Source organism: Centroberyx gerrardi, chromosome 10 (genome assembly GCF_048128805.1).
Source record: "Centroberyx gerrardi isolate f3 chromosome 10, fCenGer3.hap1.cur.20231027, whole genome shotgun sequence".
In the NCBI taxonomy this organism is placed as follows: Eukaryota; Metazoa; Chordata; class Actinopteri; order Beryciformes; family Berycidae; genus Centroberyx; species Centroberyx gerrardi.
Genome location: NC_136006.1, coordinates 30831451 through 30852554, shown reverse-complemented (window position 1 = coordinate 30852554; position 21104 = coordinate 30831451). Strand labels below are relative to the sequence as shown.

The following is a 21104-nucleotide window of genomic DNA, read 5'->3' as shown; positions in this document are numbered from 1 at the left end:
TACCTTGATTAAATCTTGCGCAGCCAGCACTAGGCTATTACAAAATAGGTGCAAGAGCTTTTGTGCACACCAAACCATGGTTATTCCAGGTTTATATAAGCAAATCATCAGTACAGGAGCACTTCTGGCTTCTTCTGAAGGGAGGAAAACAAGCCCTGATATCTCCAACTATGTTGACTGTGTGCAGACACCAGCAGGAATAATGGAAAGGAGACTATTGGCGCTAACACTGACTTCAAACACTGTATTATCCTTTAAGAGTGAAATCCAAAGTCTCCATCCAGAGAAAGCTGGACTGCCCAATGTTACTTCTTTTGCCTCTCTCGTCTCCTTGGTATCCTTTGGTATAAAGCATCACAGACCGGATTTCTGGGTACTGAAGTTCCGATTTTTCAAACAGTTACCTCTCACTGCCATTTGGGGCCACCAACGTGTGAAGTTCCGTAGTGCAGCTTTAATGTACTAAAGAACACAACTCTCTAACTGGACTCAGACTCCAATTCACCCCATCTTCACCCACCTGTTGCCTACTTGCTGTGGTGCTGATGGTGCTGCGGCTGCTGCTGCTGCTGACGCGGGTGGTGATGACGAGGGCTGGATGCCCCCCCACCTCCACGGATGCTATGTCCCATAGAAGAAGAGGCAGACGGGTGCTGTTGGTGCTGATGCCCGGCCCGGATAGGCTTGGCTACCGACAGAAAGTACAGGGAGACAGCAAACAGTCAACTGAGGCACTAATTATCAAAAACGCATTTAGGATTTTTCTATGAATTGCACACATAAATCACAGTGCAGAAGGTCTTTTCTTTCTTCTTTCAATTTTTTTCATTTCACTCACATTTAACAGAACTTTATTCATCGTTCATGGGGCGTTTAAATGATTAATAATTATTATTATTGCTATAGCACCATGGTCCTCAAGGGGCAAATTCAGGTCAGTCAGTCAGGTGACAGGCACTTCTCTCCTCTATAAAGCAGTTGAGGAAATAATTTTCTACAAATCATGTCTTTTAATGTAATAAATTGCCATTAATGGAAAAAAAACATTAACAACAATTTGCAGGTCAGAGTCATAATCCTGTTAATATAATACATTTCTGAATCGAGTCTTTCTCCATTGTATTTAGCTTCCGCATTACCAAACCTCACAAGATGGAAGCTAAAAACAATGGAGAAAGACTCGATTTGCATGAAATAATGGATCAAATTTTGTTTTTTTTCACTCACAGAGTGATCGTATGGCGTCAGAAGACTTGGATTATGCTGCACAAGCTGCATGGAGTCATTTTATGGTTATTTTTTGTTATTTTTGGAACTTTAAAGATCAGTTCTCAAAGACTTTGGAGTGTTGTATGGACTAACAAACTTCACCAGAGTTTCAACTGGCATGGGGGTGAGTAGATGATGACTGAATTTTCATTTTTGGGTGAACTATTCCTTTAAGAACACATGAAGAAATAGCTGAATATGAGCTATGCTAGGCCTTCCAAGCATGAAGAACTGCTGGCTATCAGATGCCAACATCCATCTCCTTCTATCCATGAAACCTTGTGTTTTGGGATCATTTCCTGTATTTGGTTCAGATTACGTTCTCACTCGTAACAAACCACACTGCAGTTCTCTCAGCAGAGGATTATTATTATTATTATTTGGTGACACCTGAGTTCTCACCTGGCCAAACAACCTGAACTAAAAGAGGAAACAGTCCAAATAAACCGATCAGAATAATTTGGGTGGGAACACTATGCATCACCTATTTGTGCAGAGTGCCCTCTCCTGGAGACGTTCTTGGAGCGTACGGCCTCTTTGATGCGGTCCACCTCCTGTTGGTAGCGTTTGCGGTCCCTCATGCTTGCCTCCTTGGCGTCCCGCAGGGCGCCTTCCAGGGCCTTGACCCGCTCCGCTGTGGCCCGCAGACGCTTCTCCAGCTTGGGCAGCTCACAGCGCAGGTCTGCATTGTCCCGCACCAGCTGGAAAATGCACAGCATATACTTGTTCAGATGATGCATGAGTGAATATGTTTGTGTGCATGTGACAAGAAAACGTCCCCACATTTTAGCACCTGTACACTGGTTATAAGTTAGTTGCGTAATTAATTTTAAAATTTCACTTATCCGTTTTAAGGCACAAAGCCACACTTCTACACCATATGAGCCTAATCAGAGGATCTTATTGAATTGTTGTTCTTTTATACATTCTCTAATTGAAATAATTTCTGGATGAATTTATCCTGAAAGACTTTAGATATATAGATAGATATTTAGATTTTTTTTCACCTTGTTAGCTATTCATACCATAATAAGATAATATAAGATAAGATAAGATAGCACTTTATTAATCCCCTTGGGGAAATTCAGGATAATATTCAACAATGCCATATTTCTCCTCAAAATCTCATAACTTTTACTTCCTGGAATAAAAATTCCAACCAATAATATGCGTGTGTGTGTGTGTGTGTGCACATAACTTACCTGTTTATGGACCTTAGTGAGCTGCTCCAGGTTATTCTCTAAGAAGGTGATCCTCTGTCTCTGAGCCTGACTGCCACCTGCCTCATCACTGTCGTTCTCTGCACTCTGATTGGTCAGAAAGAAGGAAGTGAGAGAGGCATCATGTATCAACATAATACCTGCATGGTAATAATGTCCTACTATGCTTAAACATAAGAGCAGTATCTGGGAAAAGTTTATTAAATGAGGAAAACTGGTAAATAAATGTGTATACTTCTTCCTTTAAACTCAGAATTCTGACTTTATTCTCAGAATTCAGACTTTTTTCTCAAAATTCGGACTTTAATCTCTGAATTCGGACTTTAAACTCAGAACTCAAATACATTTTTCACATGTCTAATCCTCTTCCGTACTTTACATTGCTGGCTTCTTTTTCTCATTATTTCCAATGGAAAGAACACTATGGCATGTTCCTGACATCTCTGAGAGCTGAGCTGTTTTAAGCAGTAAAGGTTAAAAAATATTTCAGCTTTTAGTTAAGGGGATATAGAGTATTTGCATACTTACATTCTTGACCCGCATGCCCATGTCATCGATGAAGAGCTTGCGAAGGTTGTACAGCATCTGCAGCTCTTTGGCCTGGTGGGTGGAACAATGTCAACTTTAGAGTATGGCTCCCTTCCTCTACAGTTATGGATCATCTATGCTAAAAATCTTTTAGGACTGATTTGTGTTGTCTATATGGTTCTCATTTTAGAATATAATAACCTACTTGCATGGGCATTTCAAATTTTAGGCGTATCCAGAGTGACTATTAATCCACTTACCACAGTCTCCTCCAAACCTTTCAGGTCGTCCTTGGCTTGCTCTCTCTTTTCATTCAGGAACCTAAATTAGAAAAAGACAGTTGTTTCAGTTTACTATAACAACTTGACTGGTGCATGACAAGGGCCTGTAAAGGAAGATTGTGCTAAATTCACGAAGAAGAGTTTTAACTCTGTTCACTGATAAAGAAACGTAGAGGTGCATTGAACAAAACAAAAAAAAAGAAATCAAACCACGAAAGCTGCTTATCACTACTTTACCATTGAAAATTAAATGGAAAGTGATAAAACTGAAAAAATGATATACACAGATAAATCTGCGCATGTCATATGAGGCGACACGTGATTTTGTTTATCTCAACAAATAGCCTTGGATCCTCTTTGATTGTGGCTGTACTGGTCAGTTCCCAGTGTGAGTGTGTGGAACTGTATGAATGTGAAGCAGGGAGTTGGTGAAAAAGAACGAAACACCGAAAAACCTACGCTGGGTGAAAAGCCTATGGTAAGCACAGTGGGCCAAACTTACACCAGTTTCTGGAGTTTACGGTCCTTTTCCTGCTCCTCGGACTTCAGTTTGTCATAGTCGGCATGCAGCTTCCTCTGCTCCAGCTGTAGAGCCTGGTTCAAACTAGAGGACAGACAGCAGCATAACTACTGTGCACTTTACAGACAGTATTTACCAATGCAAAGAGTTTTCTATCTGCTAACAATACTTCCTAACTGATAGATTTTGTTAGCATAGAGAGCATGGCATTCATTGGTGATGTTCGAGAGCTCAAGTTACAAGCTAGTGAATAGACACAGAATAGAGCACACAGAATAAAGATAAAGTTCAATTACAGTTGAATATATGGGTAAGTTAAGCTTACAATTTAAAATTTAGCTCCAGTAAAGTAAAGCAATGCTCACTCTATTGTAGATATTACATAAATAATATAAGAGGGATTCTATGTGTTATTACATGGTGCATGCTCGGCAACAATATGATATAATTCAATTCAATTTCATCTCGTCTTGTTATTTCATATGCATACTCTTTGAGTTCGTCCAGCATCCTCTGCTTTTGGTCAATCTCGTCTCTGAGGCGGGACAGTTGTTTCTGGTGGACCTCTCTGTGGTTCTCCATCTGCTCCTCCAGGGTCCTCTACACAAACACAGAGCATGGGAAGAGAAGACGCGATGGAGACAGGAATGGATAGAAAAGGGATACAGCTTAATGTTTCCTTGAAAAACTAACTAAAACACTCAAATTCTGGTCTAAACCCGAAACAAGCCCAAGAGGTATGGCTTTTTGTGAACCCCAACTTGACAAAAGACCAAAATTGCTTCGAATTCTCTAATAATACATTGTTGATAACATTTTTAAACAATATGTTTGAACTCAAGCCTGACCCAAGCAATTAATTGGTGCAGGCTGTGAAATATGGCTTGGGCCAATTTGAACCCATCATGTTTGAACAGTCAAGCTTTGAAAAGCGACAGATGAAACTGTAGAAACTTATGAATTTACCTTCATCTCCACAGCATCCTTTAGTCTGCTCATATGTTCCTTTTCTTTGTCCATCACTGACACCTCCTGCACTTTCCCTGAGGACACACCAACAAAAGATTGCCTTTTGTTATGAAGGCCTCAAGCTACTCTTCTGCCTTTAACTAGGAATGCACACCGGCGTTTATTATTGACGGTGCATACCACATTGTTGACCGTCAAGTCTACATGTATACTTCACCTTGAGCCTGCAGTTTGGCCAACTCCTCCATCAGAGCGTCCTGGCCCTCCTCTAGCTGCCTCTTCTTCTGTTCCGCACTCTGCAAGTGGTCTGTGAGCGACATGATCTTCGCCTGGAGCTGTAGGGACAAATACACAAAGAGAACAATTAAGATATGGTTAACACCAAGGTAAGCCATGGTAACCCTGACACTAACACCAAGGAAAGGCATCATAATGTGTGAAACAAGTAATATACACTGCAAATCTATATGCAATGGTTTAGATTCACTACATACGTTTCTGGTCAATCTGCCTCCTTCCTGTCTGGCTACCTATAACTTGTAACTGATGGGAGGTTAGCTTCTTCTTCTTCTTCTCAATGAAGAGGGCCTTGCAACTAGGGGTTTTCCATAAGTCTTAACTCCTCAAACCTTTAACCTCCATCTAACCCCACCCCTACACACCTGTGAGATGAGGAAATGACAAGACGTTGGCTTGTCTTTAGATCTAGGGAGTTTCCATAAGTCATATGTGTTCGAACTTGTTGAACTTGACGTCAAGATGCCATGATTAAAGTTAAGAGTTGTGATCACAAAATGACTTGTGATGAAAATCTACGTCAGAATTCAGCAAGTCTGAGAAACCAGGGTCCATCGCCAAACCTTGAGTTCCCAAGTAGTATTTATGTACAAAAGCTGACGTGAACGATATTTTCAAGTCGGAAGCTTGCATCCACAGTCTTTCCCATATGCTGTGGCCAATCAGGGTCCAGTATTGTGAGGACTTAGTCTTCAAATTCTTTCAATAAATACCCTTTTAATTAAACTACATATTCTCATCCTGAGCCGTAGTATATTTGAAAATAAAATCATGAAAAAATGGGACATTTAACCTCCATCTAGCCCCGCCTCTATTACCTGGGAGATCAGTAACTGACAGGAGGCCAGTTCCTTCTCATTGGCCTGCATCTTGCGGCTGGTGTCAGCGAGGCTGCTCTCCAGCTGCTTGCTGCGGTTCACCAGAGACTTGACCTCCGACTTCATCTTACTGATGTAGAGACGAGCCATGGTGAACTCCTCCTCCATCACACCATTCGTCTCTGTCATCTGAATTCATAGACATACTGGAATTATTACTCACAAAGAGCACTTATTTGTGATACTACTTGTTATATTTCTTTTCTGTTTCACCTCCAATTGCATCCTATCTGTTGTCATGCTGTTTAAGCAAGACCTTCAGGAAGAAATGTGGAAAACATGTTTGTACTTACGCACAATTTACAGTTGACAATGTTCTTGTCATCCTTCTGCCCAATAAAATCAAAGTAGTGGGAATACTTCCACCCAAAGAAAGTCAACTTTTCTACCATTTCTTATCAAACTAGTGGGAATACTTCCACCCAGAGAAAGTGAACATTTCTGACATTTTGCATCTAGTCTAGCTCAGTGTGTGCCCATGTCAACTGAGAGGACAATAAATAATTGTGTGGAAACCAATCATGGAATGGTGGTGGGATACAGTTTTTAGATAATTCAGCTTCAGTCTGACATTTATAGGAGCTGATAACATAAGTTACGACTGAAATCTGTTACTACTGAAATTGAAATGGCAATTTACTACATGTAACACCAGCACAGTGTACTGCCTTGTACTTTATGTTGGGCACATTTTTTGGAGGCAGAAGTAATCTGAAAATCTCAATGGAGGGAGCCAAAGAACCATAGTTTTTCTGGCTAAGTAATGTTAGACTGAAACCCAGTGAAAAAGGGCAAGGGGTAAGAGAGTAGCTAATATTATAAAGCCTAGTGCTCTTGCCGCTATCTGAAAAACTGTATTCTAGCCATACTAAGGTATCTAGTTTAGCTTGCTAACCTTCCAAGTTCAAACTAGCCATACTAGCCTATACCTAGGTAAGCTAGTTAGCTAGCTGCTGACCTTGAAAGGTCATGAATGGCATGGTCTTGAATGAATAAAAAAAAGAAGTCATTGCCATTTAATATTGATATTTTGACCAGTTGCCTCTTTGCTATTCAGCTTTGGCAGCTGGCTATCTTGCGCTCTGAAAAAACTATGTTCTTTGACATTGTGGTTTCACTAGGGAGTCGATCAATTTGATTCCAGGCATTTGGGAATCGAGAACCGACCCCAAAGTTGTGGAGTCGATTCCACACAGTACAGAAAATGTGCATGTAAGTGAATCCTAGAGCCATTCCTCTCTGAGGATTCTGATAAGTGTACAAGTGGCTCAAGTTTGCCCAGCAACAGAGTGAGAGAGCGGGAGAGGGAGAGTTTAGACCAGGTATGAGACACTGTTGCTGACTGTTGAGAAAATGCCTAATTCTACACCACACACATCAGTAGTGTGGCAGTATTTTGTCTGGAATTGACTCTTAGAATCAACTCCATCGATTCCCAATTTTGGAATCTGAGTCAATTTCTGGACTCGAACATCCCTAGGTTTATCTGCCTCCAAGAAACGTTTGTGTAACCAAAAGTCCAATCTGCTTCAGCGTGGGTCCTTACAGCTTTGAGGTCAGTGGTGCCCAGGACGCTGCCGATGTCGCTGAGGTCTCTGAGCAGCAGACTGAGGATCTCTGCTGCTCTCTTCTTGTGGTGACTGCTGACCTCCTGCAGGGTGGCCAGCTCCCTCTGCACACCCTCCAGAGTGCTCTGCAACACACACACACACACACACACACACACACACAAAACAATTAACTGAAAGTTCTGAATAACCATATCTCCTGTCTTGTTTGAGCTACTGTATGAAACTTTAACCATACAGTATATGCAGTTCATACCATTACACTCCCCAGATAATAACACTTTTTTTTCATGCCCCAAATTTTAATTATTGTCACTGAGAGGGCCAACATCTTTGATGTCAGTTTGTACTAAAAATGTCACTATTGCAGTGGAAAAGTGATTTCAGATTATATTTCCAAAATTGTAACAGAGCTTTATCTTTTACACTGGGAAACTAAGCAACTTTTCTCTATTGCACATCAGGTTTCATGTTATGACACATTTCCAATTAACTTCAGATGCAGTATGTAACATAAAAATTGTGACCTGCTGGGTTAAGCTCTCCTCTTAAATATTAAACATTAACACTGCCATTCATGTAATTCTGGCCTTACAGATTAGTCGACAAACCCATAGAAGTGCCGATACTGTACTCATCGTGTTTACTGAACATCATGATAGACATCTCCCGGTGTGAACTCACGGTCTTCTGGCCAAGCTCCTCGCTGAGCTGCTCATTGCTGCGGTTCTTGTTCTCCACCTCCTGGCTCTTGTGGTCGTAGTTGACGGCCAGCTCCTCCAGGGCCTGCAGCACCTCCTTCACCTCCTCCTTGCCCGAGTCGTTCTCCCCCTGCAGGCGAGACAGCTCCTCCTGGAGCCGCTCGTAGTCCCGACGGGTAGACGCCAACAACTGGAAGGGCAGAGGGAGGGAGGAAGAGATGGACGGATGGATAGATGGGTCAATGGATGGATGGATGGATGGATTTGACAATTGAGGGTGTGTACGTATAGAAGGACACTGCAGCTATTTCAAATAATATTCAGACTCTGGATTGTGGTTCAGTGTAAAATATCTGTGACACAAAGAGAATCTCGGTGGCTGAGGCTTTATCCTGACATGACAGCGCTGCACTCGACTCTGAGCCTGAAGGACTAAATGACACAACAGCTATTGTCTCTGTTCACTGTCAGCCCATTTCAAAAAGCTTTCTCCTCAAAGGTACTTGTGATAGAACGGTGGTGTTACCATGGAAATGGATTTCTCATTAAAATCACTTCCCTGTGCTTGTCAGGAAATTGCCTCTTTACAGCCCATTAAGAATATATAGATATGGCACTGTGAGTAGGTGGGCGAGACAGTTCTACAATGGTATACTGTGCATTATGAAAATTAACTCTCATAGTGTGCATTAAGAAACCTGTGGGCAAAGTCAATATCATTCTCCACCATTAGATGGCGATAAGCACTAACAGAAGTAAGGTACTGGTCAACATGTGAATAACAAAGACTTCACAGCAGCATCGTGCCTTTACCTTGGTATGTACTGTGCAATTCAACATGCGAATCATTTTCTTAAAGCTATTTGACATTACATAACAATATATGACATGATCATCGGTTACAAATGTTTCAACCTTGTTAGTGAGAGATCGAGATTGTAATGTTAGGTCTATCTTGTATGGCTCTAGGTATACTTTGTCTTTTCCACCAGACAAGAAGATGGAGCGAGGGGGACTTCGATGGTGCAATTATCTCTGGGATGAGTAGTTTCTTTACACCCATATGTACACAGCCTTGTACCTTAGCCTTTTTTCCGTCTATGCTAGTTTTTTCGACGCAGCTGCTATTCGTTTGAGCTAATGGGTCATTGTGTAGCGGTTCAAGTCATTCAACTTTTGGAACCTGGAAATAGCCACGCCCATGTCTTCACGTCTCAACTCTCTACTTCCGGACTGAAGGAGAAAAGTTGCAGATTGTAGCTTTAAAGGATACGGCTGGTGTTTAGGATTTGTTGACATTTCTTATCGTCAACAAATCCTATGAAAATAACAAAATCAACAATGCGTTTGCTCTACTCCCATTACTTTCTGACTTCCCACGTACCCTTTTTAGCCTTCAAACCGGAAGTCATTGGCTCCAATTGTAAGCTAAAAACCTTTAAATACAGCTCACAAAGACATAGTTTCAATTTTAAAAATCGCTAACTGTTACTATGAAAAGTCAGACTGTTGTAGTTATTACCAAATCAAATTCAAATGGGAACAAATTCTTCATTACGACGGGGACTATTTTCGGTGCTAGAGAACTACTTTCCTGAGATGGAAAACGTGTTTACGGTCGGCTTATTAAGTTGTTTGAGGAAAAAGTCGGCTGGCCCGGTGCATCGCAATGATGAAACATGCTGCCCAGAGCAGTGGCATGGCTCTTTGACATGTTTTTAATCGTTTTTTTAATACAATGGAGTTCTATGGCTGCTGGGACATGAGGCTTTATTGGGCATCGGCTACATGAACGAGACTTGTTAGCAAAACAAATTCATTGCTGATTTTGTTATTTTCACAGGATTTGTTGATGGTAAGAAATGCATTAAAAAACACCAGCCTTATCCTTTAAAGCAGAGGTTTGTAGGGGACAAAGGAAAGACGGTCAGTGATATTACATACTGCACAGCTGAGGTTTACCTCATCTTGATCGATCATCTGCTCTTTGAACTTCTCAGCTGTCTGACTGTGCTGGTTGATCTCATCATCCTGAAAATGGAGGAGAGGTGATATGATTCAGCACAACGGTTTACAGGATGTACTGACTGACTGAAACAGAATGAAACTCAGTTATTAAACCCAGATGCTCCAGAGGACATTTAAAAGCTACCATCCTTCTATCATATAATATACCAACATTAAGATTATACTACAGCTGTTATGACTTGGAGGAGGTTTTGGATGCAGGCCAATATGATTATTTACAACTAATTGAGGAGGGATCTGGGCAAATTAGCCTAATCACCCTCATTAAGTAAATTAATTATCATCGCCTGTTACACATTACAGTATACTGTATATGCATTACGTTTTGCTATGATAAGCCAAATACTTAACCCCATTTCATCTTCTATTTATACATTAATTATTTGTTAGAGCCATTAGGTACAACTGACGGAATATTATTGAAGCTATGAGTTATCTTCCCTTGATTACAAAATAGTAACACGTAATCATCTGAAATTTTGAAATACTGAACAAGAAATAACAGGTACGTTATTTTTCCAAATGCATATATAGTATATACAAATGCATCCTATTTCTGTGTAACATTCCCATATACCCTCTACCCTTACTCAACTTGTCATTGGACACTCATATATTTATTTTTTATTAATTTGGGTTTAATTTTGATACTGCATTTACTCAAAGCTTCGTTGGGTATATGCAGGTATATTCAGCTCTTAGTTCACCTTGTCGTCCAGCTGCTGGTACAGATCAGTGATGAGTTTCTCATACTGGGTCTTTTCCTCATCTGCCAGGGGGGCGGGAGGCAGGGCGCTGTCAATCATGGGCGTGGCCTCACTGCCGCTCTTCTTGTCTTTGCTGCTGAGCTGCTCCTCCACTGGAACAGCCTCACCTGGAGGAGAGAGAGATAGGAGGGAGGGTTAGGCATAGCAGCGTGTATAAGAAAAAAAACATAATTTTTTTACCTCTATAACCAGAGGTGTGACCAAGTCAACTTTGCTCGAGTCCCAAATCAGTCTCAAGTCAACTTGAGGCAAAAGTCAAGTCCCAAGTCTAAATGTAGATTACCATGTCAAGTCAGAGCAAATCAAGAGTCCAGTATCAATTTAATATCTTAAAGAAAACTAAATATATAGGACTTTTGAATTTAATAGGATAAAAACTTGGTAAGAGCATCATGAGTTTGATTTCTATAATCAGTTTCAACTTCAATAAATTCAATCATTCCATACAAATTCAGAAAACAATTTAAATTCAGTCCTCTGGTGGAACAAATCTCATCACTTTCAATCTAAGTCATTTACACAAACACAAGATCTCAAGTCAAGACTTTAGAAACCTTTTCAAGTCATCAAAGTACAAGTCAAAGTCAAGTCCCAAGTCACCAGAACCCAAGTCTTCTCTTCATGCATCAAGTCAAGTCTCAAGCAATTCAAATGGTGACTCGAGTCTGACTCGAGTCCAAGTCATGTGACTTGAGTCCCCACCTCTGTCTACAACCCTCAGTGCCTGGTATTTCTAAAGCAGTAGTAGCATTTTGTGTTTCTCAAAATTAAGACCACATTCCCTGTCACAAAGAGAATGTTTGCTGCTTGTGTTTGCACGTCTGACTTTTTTCCACAGATGGCCAGACTGAGAGCAGGCTGGCATTTTCAAGGGCGGTCTGAGTGTTTGTAGCCACGGTTAATCTGCAGCACTGTGTCTGAATCTGTTATCTCAGGGCAGCCTGAAAGAGAGAGAAAGACCACAAAGCAAAACAGGCTATCTGTCGGTGAAGCTTGCTGTCACACGGAACCGGTAACCATAGCAATAGTCATCCTGCTTCGTCAGCCTCCACTCTGTTCTGGCGCCGCTTCATCTCTCTGCCTCTTCTACAATCCGCTACTATGAAACATATTTGTGTCATGCAAACTCCCTTCATTTGTTCCACTGTTATCACCGTACAAGTTCCGTCAGACCAAATAAATTTGGACAAAATCCATCCAGGTCATTCTTGAAGATTAAATTGAGATGGAAAATTGCCCACTGCCAAAAAATCCTATTATCCACTGACATATTTATTCTGACAAGGATTGTCCCTCTGTAGCTCATTAGACCGAATTATTCTACATGCTCTGTGTGTGTGTGTGTGTGTTTGTGTGTGTGCATGAAACCACCATCCAAAATTTATGGATCTTCTAGAGTTTTTCTTCATAACCTCCATTATAACAATCACAGCAGAGAGGAACAGTGAAGACATAATGATAGGAAAACATGTACAGTATCAATGTACGTAGTTCACCTCCAGCATCCCATGAGATCTAGGCCTTGTGGTCCAGTAGAGCAAACATCTGTTTTTGTTACTCCCTCAAATGGCTATTGTAGAAGAGGAACTAGTAGTCGAAGGCACTGTGCACAAATGAAGTGATTTGCATACTGTCAGACCAGCTCAAACGTGTTCATTAGGATGCAAAACATTAGAGTGTTGCTCACTGGGGATTCAAGTCACATCTGACCATAAATGGAGCATCGCGTTAGTTCAGCCAGAACACTGAAGTGGCGCACGTCATCAGCTGATCGGCTGTCAGCTGACTCTCAATCACCAATCACGTTCAAACAAGTCAATGTCAATGGAATTGTAAGACAACACATACTCTGGCATGTTACAATAAAGCACATTATTGTATAAGCAGTGCTTCTATGTATGTATGTATGTATGTATGCTTTAAGCTGTTTGCTAACAGTTCAGTTGCTAACATTAGCTAGCAAGCCAGTTAGCCTAACATTACTGAATTTTCCATAGAAGAGATGAAGGCAGCTGATCAACTAGAGATCGCATTTAAAAAAACTGATCATTAATTATCTCTGCCAGCAAAGTTGGAAGGAGGTTTTCACTCCTCTCTGACTGTTTGTTAGCAAGATATCTCAAAAAGTTATGAACAAATTTGAAATTTGGTGGACATTGCTCTTGGCCCAAGGGTCTGTCGATTTTGGTCGGCTAAAGTGCATACCATGTAGCCGTGCTGTCCTGGATTTGAATCCAGTCTAGTACCCTTGTCGCATGTCACCCCCCTCTCTCTTTCCATCTTTCCCGTCTCTCTCTCTTCTGCCAACTATCTGTTTACTCTCTCATTGAAGTCTCCCTCCCTCTTTCCTTTGTTACCTTTCCTCCAGCGTTTTAGCTCGTTCTCAAGTTTCTGGATCATGACTTTCAGACCCCTGGTCTTGTCCTTCTCTTTCTCGTACTTCTTCTTCCACTCCTCGGCTGTCAGCTCCAGGTTCACCGACACTGTGTTCTTGATAGTCTTAGCCCTGAAAAAAAAAAAAAAAGCAAGGATTTAGTGGATTGATGGATAGGTGGGAAGGTAGATGGTACAATCTAAAAAATAAGAGATGATGAAGAGATGAAGGGCTGGAGGAATTACAATGTTTCATGAACAGCAGAATTTAAAAAAGACAGCAAAAATCGGTGCAACACAGTGCAATACAATATGAGTCTGGAAGACAATTCTAGAAATCTAATTTTCCCTTTTTTCATCAAGGAGCAGATATGAAATGATGGCAAAGATACAAGCCTTGTAATTGCTTGTTTGGTAAGTCAATGTCTCAATTTCTTTGTCATTATGAACTACAGTTTGTCTTAGAAGTCTGGAAACAGAGATAAGTAGCACCATGTTTTGTTGTTGTTTTTTTGCACTTTTTACCTTTTTACCTTGGTGGTTTCCCTATGATTCCAGACTTTTCAGTTATTAGAACCAAAACTGAAGAAATAAGCTAAAGAAAATACCAATATGTAAAGAAATACACAAGATCTTTTCACAAGACAGCAAACAAATGCAGTCTCACTGTTATTAACTAAACCCTTTAGGCGGAACAATAGGTTAAATGTTCATCTTTGATTAATCTTTTTCACAACCCAGTGTCTGACTCTGTCGTTCAATAGTAGATTGACTGATGCTCCCTGCCTGCAGTATGTTGGTTAAACTATGGCAGTGGGTCACAGCTGGGTCTCCCAGTGATTAGTCTTCTAATGTCTGTTTGCTTTGCAGCCCACCAGAGGACGCCTGACATCACACCAACGCACAATAAATCACACAGAAGCATTCAGTTACTGACACAAAGCGCAGAGCTGAATGGGTTGCCCTTCCATTGCATACACATACATAGACGCCACAAACGACACAAACAACCACCACCATATTCCTGTGGGAGCCACTGGCATAGTGGCTCCCATAGGAATAATCTTTCTTAGAGGGGTGGAAAGGTCCAGTGTTAATCTTGTCACGAAATGAATAACTAAAATGCGCATTCTATTATATTATTATAATATTATTATATTCTATTATATCATAGAGATCCATTAAGAATTCCCTCCTCAGTATCTGGGCTCTCTGAACTGTTTTTTCCCTTCAGGGTGGGAAACATTTCTTTCAATGTTTAAAGGTTTATTGATCCAGGTAAAGACAGTATAGTAAGGTCACATGATGTTTTTTTTATTACCTGTATTTTACTTTATTAAATTGAATGTTTCTTTGAGTGTAGAGTTCAAAAACACTTAAAGGAAAATGTTTAAATGGTGTAAATGTAATCTACACTAAAAGAGAGGTGCTATTTTTTGTATTATAAGGTTGAACTGTTGAAGTGGACGTATTTTTGCCGACTATAATATAATTACTTTAGTAGACTAAAATCATAGGCCATTTTAGTCAGAAATTGACTGAATGTAATCAATATGCCATAACTAAAATCTTACTAAATTTAAAGCATATTTTCGTCAAATCGAAAATAAAGAGCCACTGTTCTGACTGGCTGGCAGTACAAATGTAAGATGATTGGTCGACTCACTAAAAGTCAGTTACTTTTTCACTGTGAAAAAGGAACATCCAAGAGTGTAACACCTGTGAAAAACATTTGATTATCCATTTCTACAGATACCCCCCCTTAATATTAGGGGTTGCACACTGAAACAACTGGGAGACAACTTTGCTCCAACAGTCACTGACATGCTGTAGGCTTCACTGTGATTGTGAATCAATGCTGACAGCCCACCTCTGTCCAAACATGAGGGTGGACTTGGTTTCAGCTTCATTGTAAACAGAAGGGGAGCAGCAGATGATGATGGTGGTGCGGCAGTTTCCCCCCAGAGAGTCTTGCAGGATGCGGGTCATCTTGCTGTCTCTGTAGGGCACGTGGGTTTTCTGTGGATGGGAAGGAAGAACAACAACAAAATGAGCTATGCACATTTTGACACTGTGTTGTGACACTCAAAACACTTGATTTTCACATTCATATATTCACATTCCATCCATGAACACAAAGTGATGTGGCAATTTCCATATCACAGGAGGTTGTAATTTTTTTGAAAAGGAGGAAACGTGTTTCAGACAGTAATGCAGATTCCCTGGCCTACAAATGAAGTTGCGCGTTACACTGACCAAATCCTATGGAGGATTTAGCAAAAGTCATATTTCCGTCAATGTCACACAGCCCTAAACAGAGAGGACTAGAACAATGTGATTAAGGTGACAGAAAGCTAGTCTCATTTTTAATCTCAGTGGGACTTACCTGGTTAAATAAAGGTTCAATACATAAATAAAATGATTCAAAGGATACACTACATGGCCAAAAGTATGTGGACACCTGCTCGTTGAACATCTCATTTCAAAATCATGGGCACTTTGCTGCTATAACAGCCTCCACTCTTCTGGAAGATGACTAGATGTGGAACATTGCTGCCAGGATTTGCTTCCATTCAGTCACAAGAGCATTATGTTGGGTGATCAGGCCTGGCTAGCAGCCGGCATTCCAGTTCATCCCAAAGGTGTTCAGTGGGGTTGAGTTCAGTTCTTCCACACCGATCTAACAAACCATTTCTGTATGGACCTCGCTTTGTGCACAGGGGCATTGTCATGCTGAAACAGGAAAGGGCCTTCCCCAAACTGTTATCACAAAGTTGGAAGCACACAATCATCTAGAATGTCACTGTATGCTGTAGCGTTAAGATATCACTGGAACTAAGCGGCCTATACTATACAGTTGGCACTATGCATTCAGGCAGGTAGCGTTCTCCTGGCATCCTCCAAACTCAGATTCGTCCGCCTGACTGCCAGATGTTGAAGTGATTCATCGCTCCAGAGAACACGTTTCCACTGCTCCAGAGTCCAATAGCGGCCAGCTTTACACTACTCCAGCCAACACTTGGCATTGCATATGGTGATATTAGGCTTGTGTGCAACTGCTCGGCCACGGAAACCCATTTCATGAAGCTCCCAACGAACAGTTCTTGTGCTGATGTTGCTTCCTGAGACAGTTTGGAACTTGGTAGTGAGTGCTGCAACCAAGGACAGACGATTTACGTGCTACACGCTTCAGCACTCAGCAGTCCCTTTCTGTGAGCTTGTGTAGAATACCACTTTGCGCCTGAGCTGTTGCTGCTAGACGTTTCCACTTCACAATAACAGCACTTACAGTTGACGGGGCAGCTCTAACAGGGCAGAACTGACTTGTTGGAAAGATGACATCCTATGACGGGGCCTCCTACTTCTCAGATCTTATTAACACTAATAAAGATAGCCCGAAGTTTCTATTTGACACGGTAGCAAAACTTACTCACAAACCCTCCCCTATAGTGAGCTCTCCACTGCAAATGATTTTCTTAATTTCTTTAATCACAAAATTGACTGTATTAGAGATGAGATTAGCAATTCTTTACCCACCGAGGGCGTTGATCCCTCTCCATCGTGCATTAGGTGCTCTGCTCCTCTGCTCAAAAAATCTAACGTCGATCCTTATGTTCTTAATAACTTTAGACCAATCTCCAATCTCCCCTTCCTCTCTAAAGTCTTGGAAAGAATAGTTTCTACCCAACTAACCGACTACCTCTCGTGTAATAGTCTTTTCGAACCCTCTCAATCTGGCTTTAGGTCTCTCCATAGCACTGAGACTGCTCTCACAAAAGTGGTAAACGACCTACTCTTCGCCTCAGATTCCGACTCTTCTTCTGTTCTTATCCTACGGCATTCGATACAGTCGATCATAATATTCTCTTAAACTGCCTAGCGAGCTACGTTGGCATCCGCGACTGCGCTTTCCTGGCTAAATTCCTACCTATCCAGAGTCCCACAGTTAAAAACCTTGGCGTTACTTACAACTCGGCTCTCTCATTCGTTGCTCACATTAAGGAAATCACTAAGATAGCATTTTTCCAACTTCGCAGTATCTCGAAAATTCGCTCCCTGCTAAATACGGCGGATGCTGAAACTTTAATTCACGCTTTTGTTTCATCAAGACTCGATTATTGTAATGTCTTACTCTCTGGCCTACCTAACTGCAGTATTAAAAAACTACAACTCGTGCAAAATGCTGCCGCCAGAATACTAACCAGAACTAGAAAATTTGACCACATTACTCCAATCCTAACCTCCCTTCACTGGCTCCCAATTCAAGCCAGATCTGACTTTAAGGTGCTTCTGTTAGCTTATAAATCGTTACATGGGCTTGCTCCATCATATCTATCTGACCTCATCATCCCTTATATTCCCCCTCGTGCCCTCCGATCGCAGGATGCTGGCTACCTTACTGTCCCTAGAATCAAGAAAAAATCAGCAGGCAGTAGAGCTCCCTATCTCTGGAACCAGCTACCTCTTACAGTCAGGGAAGCTAATTCTATCGAAATCTTCAAATCTAGACTCAAAACCTATTTATTCTCGCAATCATACGACCTACCTTAGCACCATTGGCTTGGGTTCGACACAGTCTTTTCACTTACCCTAGCCTAGACAGTAAATATAGAAATTTGCCTTTGGGAACATAGCATAGGGCTTCCTCCTGGTTACACTGTGTCTAATCACTTTCTATCTGATGTCTGTATGAGCTTGTCTGGGTTTTGTGCTGCTTCTGCACAGCTCTGTGTGTGTGTGTGTGTGTGTGTGTGTGTGTGCGGCTGGTTTTCTCCACCCTTTCTCAGATTCCTGTGCAGTCTTCTAGCGGTCAGCAGACGGGTACTGCCCCATCCCTGATGCTGCTCCCACCTGGATGTTTCTCTCTCCGTGTGTTCGTTGTCTTTGTCTGCACCTGTCTCTTCCCCCTTTCTCAGACTCCGGTGCAGTGCAATGGTCGCCAGTGCTTGCCTTAGTCCCATCCCTGCTGCCGCTCCCACCCAACGTGCTCTGACTCCATGTGTTCTGTGTGCAGCTGTCTTCTCTCCCCTTCCCCAGACTCCGGTCCAGTGTTCCACCTGCCAGTGGACAGGTGTTGCTCCGGCCTGGCGGTCGTCTGCGCCGGCCTTGGTCCTGCTCCCACCTAACGTGTCTCCCGTGTGTTCTGTTGCTGCTGTTTTCTCCCCTTCCTCTCTCCCTTTTTCAGACTCCAGTACAGTGCAGTGGTCGTCGGTGCTGGCCTTGGTCCCATCCCTGATGCTGCTCCCACCTATCGTGTCTCTGACCCTGTGTGTTCTGTGTCCAGCTGTTTTCTCTCCCTCCTCTGTACGTGTGTGTGTGTCTGGTTGTGTTGTGTGTGTGTACGCGGCTTCCTTTCTCTCCTCTTCTCTGACTCCAGGTCAGTGTTCTACCTGGCAGTGACGGGTGCTGCCCTGGCTCTTTGTCGTCAGTGCTGGCCTTGCTCTTCCCTGCCGCTGTTCCCACCTGGACGCTGAATTACGACTGCTGCCCTCGTTTCACTGAATTTTTAGCGCTGGCCTCAGCCCCTTCTCATCGCCGCATGCTGCCTCTCTTTCTTTTTGTCTCTCTCTGTTTTCTCCTGTCATTATTGTTGCCCATGACTCTGTCAATGTTTTGCCCGGGATCTGTTGCATGCTAAGCCGTCCCAGGGGGGATCCCTATTTGCCTCAGGCCGCCCAAGGTTTCTTCCAAGTTTTCCTACTAAGTTTTCTCTTGGGAGTTTTTCCTTGTGTGCATTAAGGTTAAGGTCTAAGGCTGGGGGTGCCGGGTAGGTTAGGCTATGTAGAATAGGTAGATTGTTTGTCTTGCTAAAATCTGCTCTTGCCTACCCTGTGTTTTTCGCTATGCTTGTCCTATATAATTTTGTTCACCATTGATTGTTTTTAGTTAGATCTAGCTAGACACATCCTCTGTAAAGTCTTCTGAGACATGCTTGTGATAAAGGGCTATATAAATAAACGAACTTGACTTGACTTGACAGTGCCACGCTGAAAGTCACTGAGCTCTTCAGCATGGCCCATTCTACTGTCAGTGTTTGTCTATGGCGACTGCATGGCTGTGTGCTTGATTTTATATACCTGTCAGCAATGGGTGTGGCTGAAATAGCCAAATCCACAAATTAGAAGGGGTGTCTGCATACTTTTGGCTTTGTAGTGTATTACACAGGGGAAAATGACTTCGACTTTCATTCCAGGAGACGGGTTGAAATAATACTAACACTCTCTGGGATTCTTTTCTACTTTCTCACTTGACATCGGCCTCAGACAGACCTGTCTCCTGAGGTAAGTAGTAAAACGAAGTGTGGAGAAACGCCTGGCAACACAAGAAAGCAAACAAACAGTCAGATAACTTACAGTTCCTTCAGCCAGAGCGGAGATGACATTCCCAAGGGCGGAAAGAGACTTATTGATATTCTTGGCTTCATCCAACACGGATCCCTCTGCCCCAGTTTTACTGACCTGGAAAAGAGGAAGATAAATACCCACAAGGTGTCAGCACAGAGATACCTGGAAAACTGGTTAGGCCTAACAGTGGAAAAGGATGGCAGAGAGTTACAAGGGTTGGGTTCAGTTTTGTAGGGTTGTGTTTGGGGCTAATTGTCAATTATCAATTAACTGATTCACCAAGATAAGGACCAAAACAGAGTATGGACCAGAAAGTGAGTTTTGAAAGCCGGAAATCTCAGCAGCTGGCCGAGTAATCATTGAGTCATTGGTAACAAACAACATCGTAAAAAGATAAGCAAGTCTGAAGTGAATAAAAAGGAAATAGTCCAACCTTCTCACTTCCTGCCAGGTCCACCAGGTAGAGTTTCCCCGACAGTTTCAGCTCTGTCTCCATGTTCTCCTGCTTGATGTTGATCAGGAAGATGCTGTGACTGCGGGAGCTGTGTTCATTCATGTCTGCAGGAGGAAGACAAGCATTACACAAGAGCCAGGTTTCTCACATGGCAAAATGGGCTTCTTACCTTCACCAAGAAGGGCATGTTTTCACCACTGTTAGTTTGTTTCTGTGTTTGTCTGTCAGCAGGCTATCTCAAACACTTCTGAATGGATTTCCGTGAAATTTGGTGGGCTGATAGGCCTTGGGACAAGGAACAACTGATTAGATTTTGGTGCTGATCCAGATCTGTGACTTCTGCCATTAGACGATTATGTTTGTTAGTCATAACTATGAAACTAAGGGAGATAGAGACTTGTTTCCAGATCCTATGGGTTTGCAGGGTCAAGAAAGCGATTTAACTTTGAGTGATAGCAATGATGTCTTTGGGTATAGCAGCAAGTTGGAGAATCATTCAGCGTTGTGCTCTCTGAGTGCCTTCTAGTTTGGAAATGTACCACCTGAAGGTTATGTTTCAGTTATGTTTCACTTTACACTAGTATTATCTATACAGTATCACTGCATAGGACACTCAATAAGAGCTGTAAATTCTATTTTAGTGGCATTTTCACCTAGAAACTTTCACTTATGGGGGGGAATACTGATAGTAGGACTATAGTATTAGAGCTATGAATTTAGAATAGTAAGATTGTTTTATGGTTTCCAGTAAAGGACTTTGTAAAATTTCATTATCATTTTAGTAGTAGCAGTTGTAGCATTAGTAGTAGTAGTGGTAGTAGTAGTAGTAGCAGTAATAGTAGTAGTAGTAGTAGTAGTAGTAGTAGTAGTAGTGATAGTAGTAGTAATAATAGTAGTAACAGTAGTA

At 41.9% G+C, this 21104-nt stretch overlaps 1 protein-coding gene across 1 annotated transcript in view; it reads right to left on the bottom strand.

The window, feature by feature from the left end:
* Positions 1–527: 527 nt before the first annotated feature.
* The window catches only part of kif5c (kinesin family member 5C), a 37990-nt gene continuing 17413 nt past the window's right edge, over positions 528–21104 (bottom strand). Inside the window, exons 8-25 of the mRNA XM_071898915.1 lie at positions 20177–20301; positions 19753–19857; positions 15270–15418; positions 13384–13532; positions 10967–11133; positions 10194–10262; positions 8215–8421; positions 7509–7655; positions 5903–6091; positions 5005–5122; positions 4785–4861; positions 4309–4418; positions 3801–3902; positions 3278–3338; positions 3018–3089; positions 2472–2576; positions 1754–1970; positions 528–688 (exon numbers count right to left, since the gene is read on the bottom strand). Coding sequence (XP_071755016.1) covers positions 528–688; positions 1754–1970; positions 2472–2576; positions 3018–3089; positions 3278–3338; positions 3801–3902; positions 4309–4418; positions 4785–4861; positions 5005–5122; positions 5903–6091; positions 7509–7655; positions 8215–8421; positions 10194–10262; positions 10967–11133; positions 13384–13532; positions 15270–15418; positions 19753–19857; positions 20177–20301 — 2330 coding nt within the window. The remainder of the gene's footprint in view (positions 689–1753; positions 1971–2471; positions 2577–3017; positions 3090–3277; positions 3339–3800; positions 3903–4308; positions 4419–4784; positions 4862–5004; positions 5123–5902; positions 6092–7508; positions 7656–8214; positions 8422–10193; positions 10263–10966; positions 11134–13383; positions 13533–15269; positions 15419–19752; positions 19858–20176; positions 20302–21104) is intronic.